Genomic DNA, 25,717 nt, shown 5'->3' with positions numbered 1-25,717 from the left:
CCATCCGCCAAGAGAAGAAACATGGTGGAGGTTGGGGGCGGGGAGAGGGGGGAGTTAGTGGGGGGCGAGGTTAACTAGGAAACCCTCCCCAACTCCAGTCAGTGGTCCTAGGTGATCGGCATTGCTAGGTGCCTTCCAGGGGCTTCAGTGTCTCAATTTAGTACCCCAATCTCACCTGCATCCAAACGTTGTCTGCAGTAAAGTTGTGATTCCCACGCAGAAGAAAATGGTCCCGATGAGCTGGCTGGTGGCCCACTGGTCGTACCCCACACACATGGCATCGGCCAGCAGAAAGGGCACCGCGATGGTGCCGCTGAAGCATGTCAGGTAGTGCTGCGGGTGACGGAGAGGCAGAAGGGGAGACAATAAACCCTTCCTCATTTTCTGGTGGTTCTACCCTAATTCCCTATCTCAACGTACGTGAAGAAACTCTGGTTCTCCTAAGTACACACATATTAGATGCCAAATCATATTTCTTTTTCAGCATTTCTCCTTTCCATTGCATTTCCTTGTCTTATAACACTCACCTGGTGTTATTACTTATTGCTCACATGAATTTAGGCAAGCATGAAGAAGTACTCAATACAAGCACTGGCGATATTTTACTTATACGACTTACTGAGATTATTTGCTTTTTTCCCAAATGCTTTCCAGTAGCAATTGCTAAAATCATAGGTCCTTCTCCCCTGACCTATGAACATGAATTGTACTGTGCCGAATCATCCCTGAAATAAACCCTAGTCAGTCTTGCCATATCTTTCTTCTGAGATTTGATTTGCCAATATTTTACATAGAATTTTACATCTGTATTCTCGAGATAGTCAACTTTTTTTTTTTTTTTTAATTCTCTCAAGTCTGGGGATTAAAGTTCATCACACAGAGTGTCTTCCATCTTTTTCTATGGTCTGGCATTTGACAACAATCGGGGAAGGGTTAAGGGCATACCAGAGCTGTGGGGATGCTCCAGGAAGAGCCCGTCACACTCTTCCTTTGGGGGCCCCGCCTCTACTCCCTGAGACCCTGGCAGGTCATCTGCAGCAATCCCTGCTCACTTCCTTTCCTGCTTGTTCAGTTTCTACTTCTGTTTCTACTTTCCTTTCCAATAGTTCCCCATTTCTGCTCCTGTTTGCCAAAATGTGTTGCTTGCAGCCCCTAAAACCCAACTACGTAACACTAATAGGTGTTTTATGCAGGAAAAAAACATTCCCACCTAGGACTTCTCAGAGCTTCTCACAAGCTTACAAACACTATATCAGGAAGGGCATGATGCATACAGGGTTTCCCAATCCCATCTGACCAGGGAAGACTTCTTCTGGAAACAAATATAATATAAACATTTTAAAAAGCAAGTTTCTTGAATCTGGTTCGGGATGCTCGATCCAAGGTAAAGAAAGCATCCACCAAAACCACTCAGCTCCTTTAGTCACAACTCCCCTTTTATTAGGTTACCCAGTGCTTCGAGAGCTAAAGGGGGTGGGGTGGGGGCTGAAAACAGGACCAAAACATCACTGTCAGCAAGTACAGCCTCATCTCCAAGTGAATAAACCTATGTCGGCACTGAGACTGTCTCAGAAGCTGAACTACCCCAGGTTGAACTGATCATTCAAATCTGAGAAAGGAGGAATGGCAAATCAGACTTCCGAACAGAGTCAACCAGAGTAAACACAGGCCAGGGGTGTGTGTCCTGGAAAAGAGCTTCTCATCGCGTGTCCTTTCCCCTGAAACCCACCTCAATCTGTAAGTGGGAAAAAGGTGCCAAAAGATGGGAGAAAGTACCAAAGATGAGGAGCTCTGCATAGACTGTGTCACTGTGTGTCACTTTCCACCCCATCCCCTAGGCCGTCCCCTCTCTGCTCCCCTGGCAGCTTCCCTGCTCTGCTCCCACTGGAAGCTGCAGCAGAGAAAAACAGTTGCTGTCACGACTATGTTTGTCTTCCTTTAAAAACAGGACTGAAACCTCCCATTTGTCCTGGACAATATGGTACTTCTCAGTGTAACCCCTATTCCATGACGAAGGGACCGCGATTATGGACTGGTTAACTAAGGAATGAGAGATGAAAATGAACTCTTTACTCTTCTCCTCCTCCCTCTATTCTTCCTTCTTTCTGTGTCTGTGATCTTTGGCCCTTCCTTCCACGTCACTTCCTTATTCCCTGGATGTTTTCCTTCTTTCATTCCCTGGTTAACCTACTCCTCCTTGTCGTTTTCTTCTTTTCACTATTATGAAATCGATGTGAATCACCATTCATCATTCTCAAGAGAGTTAATTTATAGTGAAGTCGTCAATAAATAAAAATCGAAATTGAATTTTAAAAAATCCAGACAGATAATTCAAGTATCTGCTGGTGGTTACACCCTAAAGGAAGCATTTTACCTGCAGGCCCAGAAATATGCACAGGTACCAGGGAGGCACGTCTTCTATGGTGTAAATCATGTCCGATCTCTGGGGGTCTAGGCTGCCAGTGCTGTCCAACGTCTCAGCCAGAGAGCTCTGTGAGCGAGAGGGACAAAATTGTTGTTTAATAAAAGCACAAACTAAACTCAGCTAAGTACAGGCCACTGTTACTCAAAAAAGACTTTAGAAAGTGGCTGCCGCTCTCCTGTAAAATAAGCCTTGGCTACCTTTAACAGAATGCTAAAGCCTCTCACTCAGTGGGACACCCAGTCTTCAGAGTTTGGGAGTTCCGTTGCACTGACTCACCCCCAAGAGCACCTAGCTTGCTCAGAGCTTCTCACCAAGCCTTGGGACTGCCTGTGAGGAAAGGATGCTCTCAGGTTGAGACCACGGAGTGATATCTTGGCATAATCAGTCCTTGAGTGGTACCCCAAATGAAGAAATAATATAAAATGCTAACCACTTTCTAACAGAGAACACTAATCTGCCCCTCCTACCCCATCCCGTTCCCTGTAATGAGAAAGATCTTTGTGCCTGAAAATAAAGCCTTACACCCTTCTACCAAAACACTACTGCTGGACACAATGCTGAGTGGAAAGAACAAAATTTAAAAGTATATAGATACGTGACGACTCAAATTATATTTTTAAAAAACAGACTAAAATGTATTTATACTTTAGTGGGCAATTTTTTTTTTCTTTTTCTCCCCTGCTATTACTAAAGATTTTTTTAAATGTTAAGTGTCGCATGCTTTTTAAGCCAAAATCCTCACTGAAGACCAGACATCTTAGGTTATAGTCCAGACTTTCCCAGTCGGCATCAGCATCACTTCTGACCTCATCCAGTGCCTGAGCCACACAGAAAATTCAAAGTAACTTCGTGTTCCCCAGTGGAGCCTCAAAATTGCTGATTTCTAAAACCCTATGAACAATTTCTTGGAATCTGAGATGTGCATTTTTTAAAAAAATCTTTTACAATCTAACAAGTGAAGTGCCTACCAGGAAACAAAATTAAAACATGTTCCACAAAAAAGATGACGACGGACGACATTCTGACTCTTGACCTTATCTAGCCAATTTGTGTCCTCTTATCAGATGGATTTGGTCCCTAGAAAGATGCTGACTCCATATGTTTATCACTCAATTTTCCATGCAAGGGCATTGGGGATTTAGGGACCAAATACCCTTGAATGAAAGATGTGACGCAACCCAGGCTCACTTTCTAAAGCCTAATGGTAAATATCTGATGTAAGTTGATATTTGATCTGATCCAAATGTGACTTGAATATGACCTTTCCAGAACTTTTTCTTCCATTCAAACAATAGATATTGGCACAATTGCATGGTTGAAAAGGTTAAAATGGATTATGTGCGTTTTTTAAAAATGTGTTGCTTGGAGTGGTAGAGAAAGTACATGTATGTGAGGAATTTGATACGTGGTGATACACAGTAAAGAATTAACTCAGCAGGTCTGGATGTCCAAAACCTACGCATTTCAGAAAAAGGTTTGGCCCTTGCGAGCACCGGGGCAGTAACCTCCGAGCTCTTGGAACATCCTTCCTCTTAAGGGTGTATTTGTTTACCTGAAGCCTTGGACTGCCCCAGACTGTGCTAATGATGCGATCTGTGGTGGGGGCCTTGGGCTATGAGGCATCAGTCTGACCTCTGGAGGGACCTCCGTGACTAAGGTCAGCCACACGGTGGTCAGCCATACCTAATTGACTGATCCCCAGTAAAGCCCTAGACACCAGAGCCCCTGTGAGCTTCCCTGGCTGGCAACACTCCTTGAGTGCTGTCACTTCACACATTGTCTTTGGGAAAATAAGGTGCTGCCCACACAACTGCACTGGAAGAGAACTGAAAGCTTGTGCTGGTGTCACCTGTACTCTTCCCTACTGTACTCTTCCCTACGTGCCTCTTTCCACTGATTCTGATCTGTATCCATTCTCTGAAATAAGTTGTAACCATGAGTGTTACAGTTTTTCTGAATTCTTTGAGTCCTAAGCAAATCCCTGAACCTGATTTGAAAATGCCGAACTTGGGTCCTGGAAATCTCTGGTGACCATTTTGCTGACATGATGCAACTATGAATACTAGACTCTCTATACAAAGGACAATTCAATACCATCATGTTATCTACAGTCTTATAAGTAGGGAGTATGGCTGCTCACAAGAAATAATTGCAAATAGATACAATTAATAGACTAGTACGACCTGTTACAATAATATTGTGAGCAATATTACTCTAATAATTCCAAAATAGCTAGTTTTAATTACTGTTTTAATGAACAGAAATTTAAAGAGTGAATCTGTCCTCTCTCAGGCTAAAATTAAGACGTGTACACACACACACACACACACACACACACACTCTCTCCTCTCTCTCTCCTCACTCTCTCTCTCAGTAATGAGGTGGTTCTACAACACAGCAATGGAACTAATGTAAATGTTCACAAATGGTATTAAGATGACATTGAGTAGGGAACTGTGTGGTTAAGGGGATCAATTAACTGTCAGACAATGCCACATTGCCCTTCCTTGAGACAGAAGAAGGAGCACGTTTGGTCACTGGGAGCTAGGGTACTACATTCAGTTATCACTGCATGAACAATATGAACCATTTTTAAAAACTGCCAAAACAAGAACCTCCAAAGGCAAGGTTTCTTTAAAAGAGGACTGCATTAATAGTTTAATAATGTCATTTAGAAAGACGTTTACATCTTATTCTATGGTCTGAAATAATCTAAAGAACAAGGAAATTGCCTGTCCTTCATAGATTAGTGAACTCAGAACTCAGTTCTCTGGTTGGAGCCTCTTAAAGTCATTAATAACCTTCCTGATCTCATCTATGGTTATTTATCTAGTCTAGCACTTTGAGGGTTCATTGCAGTGCTTCTTCTCTAGGAAATAATTTCCTCTAGAGCAGGAGTCAGCAAACACTTTCTGTAAGAGGCTATATAGTATCTTAGGCTCTGTGGGCCATAATGGGTCCGTCATAAGTGCTCAACTCTGCCACTGTAGTGCAGAAGAACTTTAGACAATAGTAAACAAATGAGTATGACTGTGATCAAAAATAATTTTATTTGCCAGATTTGGCTTGCAGGATGTAGCTTGCCAACCTCTGCTATAAAGTTTCAAATTGATCATTATAAAGTCACAGCTAATATTCTCTTATACATTTCTTATACCTCCTTCATCAGTTTTTTTTAAAGAACCAGCTTTTGAGTTCCAATTAAACATGGTAGATGAACCACTTTTCATTTTCGCTAACTCTTAAAAGCTCAAAGAAGGAATAAATATGACACAAACCTAGAAGGATGAAGAGGAACAGGAGAAAGAAAAATGAGATTCATACATTTCTGGAATATGTAAAGCATTCACATGAGTTGTGATCCATTTGAGAGAGAATGAATCTACAACCTGAGTGCTTATAGAAGGAGAGTATAAAGAAGTGAGCTGGCTGACCAACAGGAGCCCAGAAAGGTTCTATGCTTGAAGGTACAAGAAAGAATGGGGATGGGAAGAAGATAGATTTTTAACTCCACAATCCAATCAGACATCCTCTTGCCTACTGCTGTCCTTATTCTTCAAGACGCACAAGGTACTGTTTGAAGAATATAAACCAGAAAGACTTCAGATTCAGGGATACGATGTGGGCTTAAATGCAAACATGAACGGTGGGATCCTCGTCTGCTTCCAGAGCACCAGAAGCTGGGTTACAGAGGGAGGAGGAGACCAGAAAATTCTTTTCTAGAGGAACTGTGATCAGCCCTAGAAACAATACGTTGCATCTGGACCCCACAGTGACAAGACAGCTTTCCACCTGGTTGTTCGGGGTCAAGGCCCACCAGTAGACAAGCTTCACTCACATACAATGACCCTGCAATCCTATTTTTTATTACTTCACAACCCTGGGACAATGAAGGAAGCCTCTAAAAGAGCCAAAGAAACAGCAAATAAGGCCAATGCAGAAGAGAACATGTTAAAAATAAAAAAGAAACCTGTATCTTCACAAAAATAAAAATATTTTGAACCTAGGAGAAAAAGAGACGTCATTTTAAAAAGCTTTAATTGGTAAATAAAAACAAAAATAAACCGTAAAAGGTCTCAGAAACTAAAATCAAGACAGAAAAAAAATTCAAAAGGCCTAAAAGTCAAAGATATTTCCCCAAAATAACAGAAATAGAAGTATAGAACAAAGAAAACAGAATATAGGAATAATAAAGAAAAAAATTTCCAAGAACTAAAAAACATGTTTACAAATTAGAAAGACCCACTAAGCACTCAGTGAATTAATGAAAAAATATTCAGATATTTTGAAAACTCAAAACCATCAATTGTATTAAGGAAGACCTTAAAACAGAAATGTAAAGACAAAGCGAAATAAAACATGAGTTGGCAGAATTTGGACAGAAGTAGAAGAAAAAAAATGAAAGTGCTAAGAGAACAAGAGAAAAAATGACATGAAAAAAGAAGGGTCACAGACTAGAAATGGAAAAAGAGAATACAATGTAAGAGGAAAACAAAATTAGAGAAAAGTGATAGCTAGAGACGGCCGTCAAAGGAGATCCAAAATACACACAGAGCCCTCAAATAAGAAACCCAAAAGAATAGACTAGAACAAAAAATAAAGATATAATTTAAGGCAGCTTTTTTTAAAGTAACAGGAGCTTTGATGTTAAATATTGGAAGTGCCAGAAAAAACTGACCCAGAATGGTCAGCATCAAAGCATATCTAAGTAAAGTTATTGAATATCAAAGATAAATAATCTGTAAGACAGGCAAAAAAGATCAAGACATTGATAAGAAGAAAAAGACTGGCTTGATTTCTTCACAGCCACATAAATATCAGAAAATGGGAGAGCAGCAACTACAAGGTATGATTCAATTATTTTCTTAGCTTTGTATAATTTTCGCACGTGTTAGGCACGGTGGTAGAGACAAAGGAAAAATAAATCCAGGCATCTGGACCATCTTTGGGCGCAGCTCTCTCCTGTCGAGATGGGAAGAGGCAAAAAAAGATTCTCCCAAGTTAGTGTGTGATTTCCATTGCTTTGGTCAAAGAGTTTTGTCAAAGGCACTTTCATAAGTCTACAAAAACTACTTGCTGGTTTCACTCATTCCTTTGGTCACTGGTACGTAGTGTGTACCAGACAATGCTAATCACTTTACATGTATTATTTCATTTAATCCTCACAACAGCCCTAAGACGAATGCTGGTATGTTTAGTCTCATTTCAGAAGTGAAGCAACTGATGCCCAGAGTAATTCCTGCAGGGTGTGTCACAGAGCCCCCAGACCCAAACTCTTAATCACTTCCCTCTGGCATCCTGGCTAAGGCTTTAATAAATATATAAAGAACTCTTATATAGGACTCGCCTTATCTGCCATGAAGACAAAAATTAGTAACTTCTATTCCTCATCACTCCTTTTATTTCCATTATAAAAAGAACACCCACATACAAACCCACACCCACTCAGGAGGGTAGACACGAAACCCCAGATGAAGGACACAGCTCCTGCATGGGACCTGAGACGGTGGCGGTGGGGGAGTGGGAGGGGTGACATAAGTGGATACCTTTTCTGCGATGCCGTTTTCTGTCGTGTAAATCGCCATAAGCTCGGTGTCTTCATTGTCTTGTTCACCACTGGATGTGGCACCTCCATTTATCACCACCTGAAGAGAAACACTCCATTTAGAGGCTGTTTCACCGTATAGCTCTCTGCTGTATGGAAATATTTTCCCCCAAAGTCTTCTGTAGTCCTCATGAGACAAAAACTGTGCATTTTTAACCTAATGAATTAGCCAAGTTTGGGGAGTTCTTAAATGAAACTCCCAACCAACATGTGCTTCATCAGTGACCTTGCATGTGTTTTTGATGGAGGAGAAACATACCGCATGACCCATGGAGGGAGACCAGGAATGGAACGTCCAAAGAAACTACAAGGAGTATGATCCCCTGCACCCTCCAGTGGCAGGAAAGGCTTGGTTGATGGCCCAAAAGCTGCTGTTTGAGTGGGAAAGAGGCATCCTGAGCTGACTTGGTTAAGATTCCTTTCCAAGTAAAAGCCTGATGATAACGATGTCTACTGTGTCATCCCTACAAGGGGATGTAACGTGCTAGTTACAGCACTCACGCACTGCCATTCACCTAACTTACTAATGATGCCTCTCTAGGAGGTGCACAGCGGCCATGGGTACTGCTGCCTGTCTTGAAAAAAATAATACAGAAAATAATATACGTATGCATAATAGCACAACTACATTTTTAAAATATATATATTAAAAAAGGCAAAGTATATAAAAAGTTTAAATTCTGGTACTGTAAATTACAATAAAGAGAAGTAAAAGACAAGTGATTGCATAAGAGAACATACAGTGTAACATATAACAAAAGATTAGTATTAAAATTTCATAAAGAACACCTGCAAACCCATAACACGAACAATCCAAGGGCAATCCAAGGCACAGGGTAGTATACAATTCACAGAAAAAAAACTGCAATGTCCAACAAAACACAAAAAGCTGTTCGATCTCATCGAAAATTATAGAAATGACCATTAAAATCTCATTTTTTAACATAATTAGAGAAAAATTTTAAGGTGAATCTGGTACTGACCAAGGTAGTAAAAGCTACTCTAAGTTATTAGAGAGATTATGTTCTCGGTGGAATGGCCTTTGTGAAAGGCAACTAAGCACTGGGATTTAAAATGGGCCTTTTCTTGGAGCCAGCAATTACACTCATAGAAACCTATCCTTCAGAAATATCCATGCAAGTGGTATGTACATTCAAGGTTAACGCCTGCGGCATGATTTAAAATGCTGGATACTCGGAAACAACCTAAATGTTCATCGAAAAGACAGACATTTTTACATTATGGTGTATCCACTTCAAGAATAATATTCACCCAATAAAAATAATAAAACTGGTGTACAGACAAAGAAAGAACTCTAAGAAATACTGCCCCCCCAAAATCACAAAACAGTAAGCCTAGAATTATCTTATTAGGCTAAAAACATAAAATAAAATTTTAATAACCTCCCTGCTTGGTAAAGGATCCAGAAAAGTCACAAACTAGTATGAAAGTTCTCCCAGGGACAAGAAATAAGGCTGGGCACCTTTCATTTTTCACTCCCAAACATTCTTTAGCATTTAGATCTTTTATAACCAGTATCAGTATGTATGTGTGTTATTCATATATTGCTTTTTAAAATGAATAAAAAAGATGTACACCAAAATATTAACAGTAGCTGTCTTTAATCAGAGGGGCCATTTTTGCTTTCTTTTTACCTTTATATATGTCGGTAATTTTCTATAATGAGGACAATTTATTTTTACAACAGGAAGAAATTAAAAAGACCAAAGATTCAAGCAATGTAGCATGGATTGTGCGGGTCCAGAGAGATTTAATGCACTCATTTTTGTAGTTGAGGAAATCAGGCCAGGGAAAAATTTAATTTCTCATTCAAGGTCACAGACATTATAACTCAAGTCTGAAGCTAGTTTTAAAGTAAGCCAAAGATCCCAATTAACTGGTACATAATTCTTACAGGGCAAAATTTTCTTATATCATATCAAATAAAGAGTTACTTTTAAAACTATCTCTAAGGCATGCTGCAGCTTTTTATGCAAGCCAGTTGGGTTTGTGGCATTTGTTTGTAAAACTAGTTGCCAGCAGGCTACAGGTTCCCAGCCAAGATCAAGTCCACAACACAAAACTCTAACTTACTATTAGAACCATGCTCCAAGTCTTATCACAGCAGCACTCAACCCACTGAGAAGCCAAGAGGTACAAACACTCAGGATGAACTGACTTAAAACAGTGTTTAGTTACTAAATCATCAGAGAAACCCAAAACTGATTTAAAATCCTGTCCCAGCTAAGAGTAACCTTCGCCCACGTTCATCACCAGTTGCCAAAGGGAGCAAAGGCTTCATCGAAACAGGGCTTCCTTTTGGGGTGATAAGAAGGTTTGAGAACTAGACCGAGGTGATGGTTGCACACATTGTGGATATGTTCAATGTCACTGAACTGTTCACTTTTATATTGTTAATTTTGATGTGTAAATTTCACCTCAATATTTTTTAAATCTGTGTATGTGGCACCAAAGAGGAAATTTTGGAAGGAGTTAGCAACTCCCACTCCTCCCCTGAGTAATTCTATTCACACACACAAATAAGTACTATAAAATGCAGATGCTTCTCAGGCTAGGAAAAGGCTCACATAGTCTTTCAACAAACCCTGTTTGAGCACCTGCTGTGCTCAGGCGATGAGGATGCAATACTCTCCCTGCCCAACGGGGAGTTCCAACCAGAGTGGGTGCAGGGTTAATTCTGACTGAACACAGAATGCATCAGGGCACCAGAGAGTAAAACTCTAGTTTGTTTTACTACAACTTTTCCTCTGGTTTATTAAGCGAGCTATTCTGATAGTCTTCTTTTTTTTTTTTTAATTTAAAATTTAAAATTCAAATGTTACAATCAGTTCTTCAAGAAAGACATAAACTTTAAGAGAAAAAGACAAAAAATGTTCCTGACACTATCAAAGCTTCACATTTTTGAATCTCTAAATATTATTTCAACTGGGAAATAAAAGATGTCTTGGAAAGCTTTCAAACTTAATACAAATGGGTTTTCTTTTGTGTTATTAATAGCATCACAGATAACAGAGGAGAATCTTGGCATCTTTCGTCTCAGGAAATTGATCAAGTTTTTACAAGAATACATATATCAGATTTAAAAAATCTTTGGGAACAAGTAGTCCTTTCTCCCCTCCAAAGTATTTAAAAGCAAACTTGTGGCTTTAAAATTTCCCCCCAAACTAATATTATACAATCACTCAATCAGCTATGAAAGCAGATTTTCTCTGCCTACATTTATCCAGTTGATTTTGTCTCCAATATGGAGGGCTATGTTGCCTTAGGGTATAGGAGTGTCTATTGCTATTGCTCAATAAACAGAATGTATTTGTTGCTTTATTTCATCTAAGTTAAGAAAATAATGCTTAAAGTGTGTGTTTCTGAATAATAATCCTGAAATGGTCAAATGTACAGGAAGCAGGAGTGTAACAGGAGCAATAGCCACCGAGTGACACGCTGAATGCCAGTATCACAATAATGCCAATTTAAAGTAACGATGGAATGAGTAACTTGTTTACTCAAACACAAGTTAAAGTGAATCGGGGGCTGTGGACATCTGTAAGGTGAAGGGTACAAAGTACCTGAGAAACCCCATTCCTCTGATCAGAGGGTTCAGAACTTAATTTAGCATCTACATGGGTATAATCTACCTTCCACTGTCATGTGTCCAGTAGCTAAGCGAACCAATTTATACTAACACAGTCTTTTTCCAAGTAGTAATAAAGTTCCCCAAATTAACTGCTTTCTATTCTTTTAATAAAAAGGTAACACACTATTCTCGCTCTATACACGCGCGCACGCACACACACACACACACACGGAGGATTATTTCCACTGGTATCCATATCTACTCCACAATTAAAATGTGCTTTAAATAAAGAAGAAGGATATCAAGATTAGTATTTCCTATCCTTTAACTCAAGTGCCTTTTTAATGAACATAAAATTTACCAACTACTTTCAATATCATTTGAAATCTCAAACTACCATAAAAAATAAATCAAAGTGACTATAATACAACATATGCTAAACCTGTAGAGCTTGTCAGTCTTAGATTGACTCCCCCCAAAAAGCAGCTGAAGACCTAAGGTAACACTAGCAACACACAAGCTGATGGAGGCAGCAAAGCCCCTAATCTTGCTTTCAGTGCCTCTTTGAACTTAACAGCCCCCTGGGGAACACCCAGTGGTCACATGCAAGCAAAGTCATCTGGAGTAACCAACACTGCTGCCGAAAACACAGCTCCTTCACCTGCGCTACACAGTCTGTGTCATCTTGGTACAGCCTAAAAAATTAACTTCTTCAGCTGTCTCGGGGCGGGGGGACCGGGGAGTCCTGGGGCTGCAGCAGCCAGAGCAAGCTCAGGATTCCTGGTGTGTCTCTAGAGCGTGTCCCCCAGCATAACTTGCTGTTCGAGAAGAGCCAGAAGGTGGCTCATCTCTCCCCATTCCTGGCACCTAACCTAATGAGCTGGGTGGACTGTCACAGGCCCACACTAAAAACCATTTTTTGTATGTGCTCCTGCTCCCACACGTGTCCCATGACGGTGGTGATGGTGACACCTAACATTTGGCTGGGCAGAGACTTATGTCAAGCAACGGGCTGGACACTTCATCAAACATCTTCCCTTTAAGGTGATATTTACAAGAACTTAACTAGAGAAGTCCCTGTGGACCTCCATCCACGAACTGATTCCAAAACAGATCCCAAGGGTACCTAGCGGGTTCCGGCACTTCTCCCAAAAGGGGACACTTATCTTCCATTCTTTCCAGGAGGTAACACTTTATAGATGACAGGGTAAATTTCTGATAGGTAAAGAATATATAAGGGATACAAACCAACAAGAAAAAGGTCAACATCCCAACAGGAAAATAAGGAAATAGAAACAGCTCCTGAACATTAGAAAAGATGCTCAATCTCACTCCCACAAGACTGCAAATTAAAACTATAACGGAAAACTTTTTCCAAGTATTAAATTGGTCACAACCCCATTCTGACTCACATTCCACTGGCACGCGTGCAGGAAAGCAGGCGCTCACGCACTGCTGATGGCAATGAAATGACCTCAACAGGGCACACTTGGTGGTGACCCTCAACTTAGCAAGGCATGCGCCCTCTGCCCCAATAGTCCCATTCCTGGAAATTTGTCTTTTTATTACATCTGAGTGAAAGGACCTGTGTACAAAGTTAGTCACTGCAGTGCTAATGTAACAGCAAAATAGTGGAAACCATCTAGATTGTCTATCAAATGGAAATATTTAAATAAATTATGGTACATCCGTATCAGAGATGCTCTGCAGTTACAGAGAGAATGAGGGCACTCTATATTCTGACATAGGGACGTACAGAACATCAGCCGCGGTATATTAGTAAGTCAAAAAAGAGCAGGGCTACAGACATAGATATTTGGATATACACGTGTGTGTGTGTAAAAGGAGACGAAGAATGCATTTGCTTACATATTCACAAGCTATTTCTAAAAAGTGGTGTGTATGGAGAATTGGTGTGTACAAGGCCAGGCAAGGGACTTTTCACTCTCTATATACTCTGTGTACTCTTAAATTATGAATCATATGACTATCTTACCTAGTGTTTAAAAAAAAAAAAGAATTTAAACTTCAACTCCCTTTAAGGAACAATTAACAAAATTATACTACATCCATTAAGTTAAATACCAGTCTGCTGCTAAGGAGGGCAAGGCAAAATACATTCAAACTTTCTGGGAAAGAGGTCCAGGATATCTTGTTAAATGCAGTAAAAAGCAGGTTACGGAACAGTCTGCAGAAGCACCAGCCTGTTTACAAACACACATAATGGCAAGAGGAGTATCCTTTCTGCCTTACAACCACGCATCGTGTGGGACCTTTTCCTGACTCTCATACCTCCCTTTCCAGGTGAGAGTGGATCCCCTTCCATCTGGATCCCTTCTTTCCTGGTTTCTATGAATGTGGCTATAATAGGGATGATCCTTCAAGGAGATGGGATGGAGCAAAAAAAGATTCCTCCCCTATCACAGTGTAACTTCTAATGTTTTGGTCAAATAGCTTTGTCAAGGCATTTTCACATTTTAGCTAAACTAACTACTAGTTTCTCCTTATTCTCTTCCTCACTGCACATTTCATATGTGTCGGATACCATGTTAATAAATGTACATATATTTCTTCATTTAATCCTTGTAACAACCCTGAGACAGATGCTATGTTTATTCCCATTTTACAGATGAGGAAACCGATGGCCAGAGAGCTCAAGTAATCCCCTCAGGGTCTGAGACACACACATTAGCATCAAGACCTTACTCCAGACCTCAAGCTCTTCCCTCCAGCATCCTGACTGAGGCTTTAAAAATTATCTAGACAGTCACTCCCCACCCTTTGTGGCCCCAGAAAATGCCTATCATAGGAGTCACAGAGGACCGTTTCCTGAAGCCTGATGCATCTGTACAACAGTTGATGGCATTGATCCCTTTTCAGACTCCCTATCTGCCCTTCTGCATCACTGTTCTCTGGTTCAAAAAGCATGGTGGAGATGCAGGAGGGAAGTGGAACATTTATTAATTGCCTACTGGGTATATGAACTGATGTTGATATGTATGATCTCATTTACTCCTCAAACATCTAATACAGACAAGGAGGCTAGAGCTCCAAGCATGAGTAGGTGCACAGGTTCTCACAGGTATCGAGGAATAAACTGAGACTTATACCTAAGGTCCTAGATCCAAGCCCATATTCCCACAATATGAAGTTGTTCTCCACAGATGGAGCCAGAAGAGCCATCCCCTACCCCGGGGCTATCGATAATGGCAGGCACAGCGCTGATCCCCGCCTCGCTTTCTGCCACCTTCATGTAATTGGCCTTAACTCCAACTGCATGAAAGAAGCTGCGTACTGTCATTTCCAGGAAGCGTTCGAGATCTTGCTTCCCAGCAATTATCAGTTCATCTCAAATAAACTCTTGATAAAAATTCTCCACAGATTTGGACATTTATATCGACAGAGTGGAAACATTAGATCCATGATTGGCTATTATGTCATAATGACAAGGTATGTGTTCAGTGGCACTGATATGCCAGGATATAATAGGAAGTTAAAGAGCCTTATAAAGCAGATTGTTTGTGTGTGTCAGAATTTTATAAAAGAACACCCAAATATTTGTTTTACCTCCAGAAAGAAATACACCAAAATATTAGGATGTTGTTTTTCTGGCTGATAGGATTTTCAATGATTTGGGGTTTTCTTCCTCATTATAGGATTATGTTTTCTAAATTTTCTACAATGAATGTATTTCTTTTGTAAATGAAGTTATACAAATAAAACAATGACAGAAAACAAACGTGCGAACTATTAAAAAAGATATAGTGAAAGAACACATCGGTTTTCCCGCTATTACCATTTCATTCTGACAATACATCTGTACCATGAAGCCTGGGGAGAAATACAGATGCTTTAAAATATGTAAAATTAAAGGAGGCGGGAGAAACAACCAAGTAATTACTACCAGACAACCTCCCATAGCCTATCTTCCTCTTAGATTGCTTGACTAAACCCCAACAGGAAATCAGCTATTTCTCCAACAGAATTTGGGATTAGATTACAGTAAAGAAATTTATCGGAATTATCTTCCTTCTAATCGTTAAAGCTCAGGAGCCTGCCTACCTAGCTTAGGGGAACACAAGTTAGGAGTGAATGAAAAATTTAGAGGTAAAGGGTTCAGCAGGTATCTACACTTAGAAAAAAAGGAAGTCTTAAGTAGTCTAGGAAAGCAAAAGACGCAGGCAGGAATCCCAGTCAGGGGCTGGAAAGGCACAAGGCTGGGAGGCAGGGAGGCCACAGGGAGGCTATCATAATGATCCAGGCAAGAAATGATCCAAAGAAAACACTGGCGGCAGGGATAGTGCTGAGGGTGGGCCTCGTAGGGCAGGGAAGGCAGCAAGCCTGGACAACCACTTCTGTTATTTGTGCTTGGAGCACAAAGCAAGCACTGAATGTGAGCAGAATGGACAAGATTTCCTTTATTTAAGGCCCTTTTTAGGACCAAGAGTCTGTGAATCGGGCCTCATACAAAAGTGAGGGATAATCGACTTCGTAAACCTGCTCTACGAAATGACTGCAGCAGCTCTGTTACTTTAAGATCATTCACAGCAAACTGTACATGTCTCAACTATTAGATGGCCATTTTGTATTACTAACATCTGACATCTCATTTACAACTACCAAAACTCTATTCAAACTAAAAGTAAGCCGCAATATGAGCAACTATGTGTAACCTCAATACCAGAGCAGAAAAATTCATTAAGATCAAAAACTCTAGAAAGAAAGGTAAAGAACCTCTTACCATGCATAAAAATGTTCATTCGGATCTCATCTTTTCAATGTTTTTATTTCAAAGCATGTATCAGCATAGTCCTTTTCTATAAAATTTTCCCCAACTTAGACATTTTAAACAAGAAGCCTGCTCATCTTGGCTGTTCAATTTTGAACTATCGAGAGCATCCCCTGCCCTAATCATGCTTATCATGCAGTAGATTCTAGCCCTTATCTTACAGAAAATAGGGGAACTGAACCAAGTCCCTGGGCTGGCTCCAGGAAACAGAGTCATCCTCAGACCCTTCTCAGAATCACACTGTTGATCCCAAGATCTAATTATTCTTACAGAGAGAGAACATTTTCCAAGACACCTATTATTACCATTCAACTGAGACTTTCCATTTTAAGATCTAACAACTCCAAACCCTCTATTCAGGAATGTACAAGAAGAAACTCCATGGCAACTGGTACTAAAGTTATAAGAACAAGGACATGTTCTAGCTAGCCTTCCTTGCTTGGTTTTTAAAATAGGACTGTTTGCACCAAAAAAAAATCTTGTGCTTTCTTTTCACTGCTGAGAATGAGTATGTTCAAATCTGCCATCCAGAGTCACAGGCCTACAGGAATCAAGGTTACCATTATATGGTTTCTTCACCTATCCCTCCCCATGTCTGCCAAGGTCACTTCTCCTACAAGAAAAGCAAGGGAGGGGAGGGGAGAAGGAGGCGGGAGGTTGAAAGCAGAGGAAGAAGAGGGATCTGAGAAGAAAGAGAGAAGGAAAGAAAGGGGCATCAGCTGCCCTGGCTGCATTCTTACAGGGCACGGCTCTGAGCTGCTGGCCTCCCACCTAAGAGCACGCCCATTCGGCCACTTCCCCTGGGGTCTCAGGTCTCTTACAGGAGGGCAGCTCGCCCCTATTCTCTAAAGCTGTTGGCCACCCCCTCCTTCTGTCCTAGTTCCTCCCAAACCTCTCACTCCTGGGTTAGTGTTTTCTTCATATACGTTCTTATGTCTGATCCAGGCCTCTTTTTCTGTCATTGTCTCCTTTATTTTCCTTATAGACTTTCTTACAATCAATCGCCAGCTTCTATTAACTACTTAATATTTACACTTTCCTGCCTTTGATGTGTGTGTCCTGAGGATAACCTGCACTGTAATAGCCTAAACACTAATAATTATTATTTACTTATGTTTTTGTATTTTCTTGGGTGACTCAGTAATTTGTTTCAAAGGAAAGGAATTGATATTTTAAAGAACAATTTGTTCTACCTAGCATTTTAACTTTAGTTTTTCAGCCAGATCTGTTGAATGCAGAAATTTTCTCACACGTTTTCATTCACTGCCACACAGTTTGATTCCTCTGGAGTATTTCCATCATGTAACTATTAGATTACAGCTATGAAAATAAACGGAACTGTTAAATAAAAAAAACTTTCCTGCCTTTACTTACAATTCAAAAGACAGGAGCAACATCTTGACTGATGGGGAGCGTAATTCACCTGCGGTAACTACAGAAGGTGAGAAGGAGGGGACCCAACTGTGTTTTCTGATCAATTCTGTAACAATTCAATTCAAAAATATTCTTTATCTTCTAAATGCTTTAATGTATTTTCAAAAATTTTTTAATACGAACATGTTATTACTTTTATAAACAGAAGGGTTTTGTGTATGTGTGTAAGTCTAATCATATAAGATGTTTCAAAAAGTTTCTCTGAAAAAAGTAAAAAATGTTTTCAGCTATTTCATATGCTTAAGTTTGGTTGTAATTACGGAGACCACATAATTCATCATACAAACCAGAACGGTTGTAGGCATAAAGGGGAGTTGTATGAACATATATGCAGGAACAACAGGCATAAATCAGGGCGCCCCAGCAAACTCGAATATTATAATGCCTGAGTGTGCCCAGTTTACAACTCTCTTCCTAACTGGTGAATCGGGAAATTGTTTTCTGTGCTAGGAGATGCCAATGTAAACAGTGTTCAGATATGATTTTAGCTGGTCATTCTCAGCAACAAAGCAGGAAACCTGCTTCCTGGCTGAGAGAAGACAACAGGAGAAAGACTCCTCAGGGGCCGAGGGATGGATCAGTGCTTTCCTGACTAAATGGACACAAAGTACCACAAAAGAGCAGAATCTTAATTCCATATTCTATGAATTCATTTACTTCCCCAAATCAACTTAAAAACAAACACAAAAAGCATCCTCTGTTTTGTTTGTGTTTCTTAATTTATCTGCAGGGACCACCAGACACCCAGGTGCCTAACCCCAAAACCCTTCTTGACTTCTGTTGTACTTGGCCACCCGCATCTAACCCAACACCAAATCTGGTCAGATCTACTCTTCTAACAGCTTTCACCAAAGCTGCCTGTTCTTCATCCACCTGTCTTTCTTCCTAGATGCTCCCAAAGACCCCAATCCAGCAGGCCTGCCAAACTCTTGTCCCGAATGATGTTTCACTTTTCAAAGCCCCTCCATCCCCTGCATCAGCCTCAATTCTCTCCTTACATCACCTAGGGTCCACGGCGCATCACTGCAATCACACCCGCACGAACCTCAGCCGCTGTGCTCTGGCTAAATCTGAAAGTCCATCCTTATTCCTAGTCCAGCTCACTCTCACAATGCCTGAGTCACTGGCTACCTGGATGGAGCTTCTTTGGTTCCCCTCCTACCTCAGCAACCACCTCTTACCTGTCCCCTTTGCCGGCCCTGCTCAGCCTCCACACCTCATCAGTATGGTAGAGACAAGCTGATGTCCAGGCATGAAACTTTCCTTCTTTTTCAAAGATGATCTAATTTAAATCTGGAAAACTGACTTGTCTCTTACTCTAAAAAACCTGTGTTGACCTTAAGCCTTCAATATGACAGAAAATCCTATTTCAAAATTTCGCTTCACACAATAAAACATTAATGTCAGCTGTAAAATCAGTAGATCACCTCTCTGTGAATTACTATAGAAAATATCGGAACGTGAATGCAAGTGAGGTCAACCAATGTACTTACAGACATCGAGTCCGTATCTTTCTCACTACACTGCAGTGAGGCAAATTCCAGGACCATCTTTTAAGGAATCCTAGAATGGTATTCCTGTTATCAACCTCATTTCCAATCTTAAGAGAAAAACACCTTGAGGCAAGTTCTCTCTAAAGAGTGTTTTTCTTTTAATTAATTAATTAATTTTTTATTTATTTTTACGGTGTCATTGGTTAACGAAATCCAGTAAGTTTCAGCTGTACACTTTAACAGTAAGGCATATATATATTTACACTGTGTATTCACCTCCCATAGTTAGATTTCTTTCTGTCACCACATATGTGTCAAACCAACGCTTTAGGTAACTTTACATACATTAAGTCATAATCCTATATCTGGAAAAATACTAGCCCTGAATGATAATGAATGTGTGTCATCGGCCTTATCTGACTGATATTAATTGTCCAGATAAAACTACCTCTATCTTGGGCACTGCTACCATAATGCAAAGCATGGGCATCTAAACAATAAGTCATTCATTTACTCTCCCACCTTGTAATACAAGTCTGAAGTTGGGTTGCAGGCTATTTCACAAGGATACATTTTTGAAGATTAAACTAAGCCTTCAACATCCTCCAGTACAGAGTGGGCGCTGAGCCAGTTTCACAGCATTCACAGTAAGCATAGTTTCTTCTGGGAGCTAATCCCATCAGGTGACTGCAGCCACAGCACAGGGTCAAAACCAGAGTCAGCCCACAGGGATCCCCGGAGACTCTCTCATGTGAAACGCATTTGGTTTTCGAGTGCCTTAACCTTCACTGAAAACATGAGTATTAAAGCTAACCCTATGTCGATTCAATACAGAAACTACTTTAGAGTGATTCAAGAGGAAAGGATGGCAGGGAATGCCCTTACTGGAAGGGTGAAGAAAGCGGGGTGCTTTGCTTCGTCCTCATATTTGCCTTCGGTTGAACTCCCAGCCTCCATGGACTTGGACGTAGTATTCTTACCAATACCCATCATTAAGGAAAAACAAGTAGTTTGGCCGCTGGACTGGAGTGGCTGGTAGTGAAGGCTTGTTCAAGCAGGGAGCCCAGGATCAGAGTTGGCTCTTCCAGTGCACCCAATTATCAGGCAGAGATGAGCCCCACCAGCACCATTTCTTAGCATCTAGAAACGGAGAAAGAAGCCAAGTCACTTCAATACACAAACAACACAGGACAAACACATGGTTATCATGTTTTCTGGACGGAAAAGTCAGAATACAAGTTACACCCAAACACCCAAGGACACAGTACTTAACATTTTCCAAGTCCCCACCCTCTTGGTTTAAGGTCACTCACTGATTCTAAATTATCCCCTGGAGAGGAACATATCTCAAAATATCAGAATATTAGAGATAAAAATAGGTCTTTCTTTGACGTGCATTATGGTCTACATTTTATAGCCCAGCGCTATCCAACAGAACTTTCTGCAACAGTAGAAATGTTCTGTAACTGCCCTGTCTCGCCTAGCCGTCACTTGTCACAAGGCTACTGAGCACCTGAGATATGGCTAGCTCAATAAACAGAATTTTTAACTATCTACTTTTAATTAAGTTACATTTAAATAGCCACTTGTAGCTAGTGTCACCCATACTACAAAGTGCAGTTATAGCCAATCTGCTATGATTAAATGGATATTAAAATTCTAAATTCCCTACATGTGCTCGATTAAAGGCAGAGGAAGGCACTCAAAAGTACAAAAAAGAGGAGATAAAACCCATCTAGAATTGAATGACACGTGGAATTCCAGGAAGGTAGCAAGATGAGCTTTAAATGGGCTAGAATGCCACACAAAAAAATAGAGCCAAAACATCCGATATCGATCAAATGAGAACATAACCCTAAAGAAAAAAATCCAGCCGATAAAGGAGGAGGGGGGTTAAAATAGCAAGAGATTTGGAGATACAGGAAGAGGGGAAAGGAGATCGACAGCACTAGATCCGGGATGGATCTGACATGCTCAGAGTATCTCAGAGAATCTGATATCACTTAACAATACGCAAGGCTCCAAGCTGACAAAAATCCGAAGCGGAAGTCAAAAGCGGGAAATTACTGAAACAATTCGACACAGCCACGTTTTGGTGAAGAAGAAAATTAAAACCTCATCTTCAAACAGCAGAAGTATGACAATAAAAGAGATCCACTCATAGATTAATAAGCGTTTGGAGAATTTGGCTTCAAAAATTGAGAGGGCACAAAGGAGCCCTACAAGGCTTGGCACATATACAATAAAATACGCCTGGGCACGCCTAAATTTTTATGTGGGGGAAAAAAACACCACAAGCGGGTAGGGGTGAGAAGGGACAGAGAACATTCACTGGCACATTGATGAGAATGATGTCAGATGTTAGCATCAATTAAATTCCCACCAGAATGAATAAACCTGGCCAAGCTGTCCTACAAATGTGAGGACCCACTTACAAGAAGTTTAGAAATACAAGAAGGCAACCTCCTGGTTCAAGGAATTCTGTTAGGGGTACTTTTCGTTCAACAAATACTTCAAATGAGCCAGTGTGGTTGTGGTGGGGTGGGGGGTGAAATCTAAATAAATAAGAGAAAATTATACAAAATTTTAGAGTAAAATAAAATAGTTGCCAGAAAATTAAGCTCTGCCTCAATGCAAGGGAGGAGCTAGGTACAGACACCGAATTTTTCTGTGGTGGTTCTTTTGGTTTAAATGTTCCTGCACATGTTGCATTCTTGTTCACATCCATATCTGTTTAAAGCAGTGGCTCTCAACCAGGAGTGATTTTCCCCTCCGGGAGATATCTGCCAACGTCTAGAGACATCTTTGTTCATTACAACTGGGGGAGAGCTACTAGCATCTAATAGGTGGAGGTCACGGGTGCTGCTAAAACAAACACCCTACAGTGCCCAGGACAAATCCCACAATAAAGAATCATCCAGCTCCAAATGTCAATCGTGCCAAGGCTGAGAAATGCTGGTTTACAGATATTTCCCTCCCCGCCCCTCAAAAGTGGCATCCCAAATGTGCCATGTGGCTCCTTAGCACAAGATCATGCACACCCAAGGGAGATATGTGCCAGTTTGAGAAACAGGGACATGCCTTTCACCAGATGGAACAAAGCCCATTAAGGAATAAATCTATGCGACTTAGTGCCATTTAGTGACTTTTAAAATAATTTTCCCTTTTCAAGAACAAGGACAAATGGGTCATTATATTTTCTCTTGATCTTTCCTGCTGCTTACCGGGGATATGAGGACCCACTCTGCTATGCAGTTTCCAATATATAAAAGTACAGACTTTCGATAGCCAGAAGGGAAGTTACAAACACTGCTTAGCTCTACTTGTAACCCTGACAGAGATGGCATATGTTAATTACTTGGAACTAACCTTTTCCATACGTTCTTACTTTAAAGGGTTTTATGACAATTCCAAACAACAACAACAACTACAACAATACCTGGCAGGGGCAAAGTTTGCAAAGAGGCAGAACACAGAATATCCCCTCATCTGCTGTACATCTGCTGTACGGCTACTGCTAGGACAGCTGCTTTGTGTGGCTGCTCAGGTTCCTATGACTAGAGACCTTTTCTTCAGCTACTTACTGGTCCTTTCCTTGAACACATATTTCAGCCTCACCATCGGGAATAAGCAATCAGCAAGGTTTATCCTCTTCCTAAGCCTTTGGTGATTGTCTCTCTCAGGCTCTTCTTCCTTCACCCGGGGCCTCCTATATTTGACTCTCCAGGTACAGGTGTTGCCAAGACAACCACCAACGGGTGAGTCCAATGATGCCAGCTTTCTGCCACCTCCAGACTGTCCCTTCCCCTGAACCGATCCCAGCCACGTACAAGGTGCATGACAGAAGCAGGAAATTGAGTCACCGAGCAGCTCACTGCACAGGAGTTGGCAAGCAGATTAGCTAAGACCAGCTAGTCTCTGGAGGGTGCCAAGTTAAAGGGGTTGTACTCAATTCAGCAGGAAAAAGAGGAGAATCTAAGAAAAGAGGGCTCAAAGGGATAAGGATAATGGCCAGATCTGCACTTGGGGAAGGGACTTTACATGAAGAAAGGTGGACAAAATAAAAGGCTAAGTGGAGAGAGGAAGATCAGAAGCCTAGAGTGTCTGTGCAGGTGAGAAATGGGGGCTGTAGGGCCACAGCGACGTGAAAGAAAAGAAGGGTAGATGGTAAGAGGAAAACTGGAGGGCAAAATAGAACTAGAACCGGCCAGTGTAGAGGGCACAGGGAAAGGGAAGGTCGAAATGGCACCAAGGCCTCTAACCTGGGAGTCCAAGACAGCAATAATGTATAAAAATGTTTGTTTCATTACAAAAACACTGCAGACTTCTTGGAAATGTGAAAGCACAAATCACCTTAAAAAAAGAAAAACACCAAACAAACAAAAAAAAACCCCTCTGCAATCCTCACCAAAATGAATCAGAAGCACCAAACACAGAAAAAAAAAAAAAGTACACCTAATTTGACAACTGAGGACCTAACTTCAAAAAGCAAGTTCAAGGACACCTCCTTAAGCCTACATGAGAGCTAGACCCAGCGTTGGCTTTGAAGTCTCACGGGGGAGAGAATGGGGGTGTCACTGGGCATCAGAGGGGAATGAACAAGCAGAAAGCAGACTAGACAGTCAGAGCGGGGTTAACACCCAATGGGACATAATTAATGTAAGAATTAGGAGAGTATTTTTAAAAACAATTCTAATTCATATCCTCAAAGGAAAAGTAGTAACTAAAGGACCAAAAAGAGTTCTTAGAATTTAAATACGACTTCTAAAATAAATCTCTTGATGGATGCATTATTGGGAACCAAACATAAATTGTTAGAACAATTCTACAAACAGATGTCAGAGCCAGAAGAACCGATATCTGTAAAGGAGGAATTCCCACAGACCATCAGGGAAGAGATGAATAAGGAGTCCAAAAACTAACAGACAAAACATCCTCACTGAAAACAAACTTCAGATCCACTGGACATCTCAAGTGCAGGGCAAGGAGTATTGAAAAGAAGACACCACTGATACATCCTGGTAAAATGTCAGAATTTTAAAGAGATAAAATCTTGAAAACTTTCTCAAAAAAAAAAAGTACGCAAACAAAAACAGATTGTTTACCAAGGAAAAATTAGTATATTGTCTTTTATTATATTATAGATATTATATAAGGATCTATCATATAATAGCAAAAAAAAGAAAAGAAAAAGTGACGTCTCCAGCGTTCCAAGAGAAAAGAAGGCAGCCTTAAAATTCCACATCGACAACCCCTACTACCTATTCTATCATATACACATCTCATTATTCCTCAAAACTATGCTACTTAACAGTGATATGAGGTTCTGCTGCAGAAATTACAACTCCACTGGTGGTCACCTGGGAGGACCATGTCTGTTTTAACAGTTACAAACGATGGTGTTGCATGACAAACCCTGTGTATACCCCGATCCCTTGGAACAGAATCTCCAAAGACTAAAGGGTCGGAAGATTTTTAAGGCTCTTGAGACATAACACAAAGCTCTCTTCCAGAAAGACTTTCCCAACTGGCAGTCCCACCGGCAGTTTATGTGACCATCTCATCAAAGTTTGATAGCCCTAATATAAATCTGTGCCAGTGGATAATTTTTCAGAGATTTTTGCAATGTGTTGATTTGTGAGTTTTTCATGTCTATTAGCAAGTACAGAGACTCTTAGGGTTATCCCCTTATGCCCTTGGCCTATTTTTCTATAGTGTTTAGATTTTTCTTTTTTTTAAGGATATTTATCCTTTAAGTTTTTGTCACACGTGATGCAAATATCTTCTCCTAGCTTTTTGTTTGCTCGTGAATTTTGTAGATGATCTTTCAGAATGATTTTCATTTTTATGAAACCAAATCAATCAATCCTCTACATCTTATCTAGCCACCCATAACCTCCCCAGATGTAGGGGGAAAAAAAATACAGCATGACCATAAACATATCTAAAAATAAGATCTGCCTGAAGTAGCCCAGATAAACCTTTACCTTGACCACCAGAAGCTTATGTTTTCCAGAAGATATGACAGGCAAAGAGGATGGTGAAATACTGCTAGATTTTCACAAGGCCATGCGCCATGCAGTCATATCTGTAATAACTGACACCAACGAGCTCTTTGCTTCACATCCAGCCCCATCATCGCCACGCTTTTCAATATGCCCCTATCCTTGTTAAGGGAAAATGACAGGAGTTTTTAATATAGAATACATTTACTCTCCTAAGTTAATTTTACCTTTGTGTTCGTTTCAGACATGGACATCCACTTTAGCAGTGCCAACCCTTCCCACTGTCCCCATTCCTAGAAACAAAGGAGGACAAGTTCCATTCTGACAAGACCACTTTCCATCAAGCACCTCTACCAGGTGTTTAACTGACCTGC

The 25,717-nt window shown here is 40.6% G+C and overlaps 1 protein-coding gene across 3 annotated transcripts in view; it reads right to left on the bottom strand.

Moving 5' to 3' along the window:
* SLC23A2 (solute carrier family 23 member 2) overlaps positions 1-25,717 on the bottom strand; it is a 110,780-nt gene that overhangs the window by 42,969 nt on the left and 42,094 nt on the right. For all 3 annotated transcript variants that reach the window (XM_039863783.1, XM_039863782.1, XM_039863784.1), the window contains 4 exons: positions 20,224-20,478; positions 7,972-8,070; positions 2,375-2,491; positions 176-333 (listed from right to left, as the gene is read on the bottom strand). In XM_039863783.1, coding sequence (XP_039719717.1) covers positions 176-333; positions 2,375-2,491; positions 7,972-8,070; positions 20,224-20,331 — 482 coding nt within the window. In that variant the 5' untranslated portion in view covers positions 20,332-20,478. The remainder of the gene's footprint in view (positions 1-175; positions 334-2,374; positions 2,492-7,971; positions 8,071-20,223; positions 20,479-25,717) is intronic.

This window comes from Pteropus medius, unplaced genomic scaffold (assembly GCF_902729225.1).
Source record: "Pteropus medius unplaced genomic scaffold, Ma_sr-lr_union100, whole genome shotgun sequence".
Lineage (NCBI taxonomy): Eukaryota > Metazoa > Chordata > Mammalia > Chiroptera > Pteropodidae > Pteropus > Pteropus medius.
The sequence above is the reverse complement of the archived record's forward strand: the minus strand, read 5'-3'. Positions and strand labels throughout refer to the sequence as shown.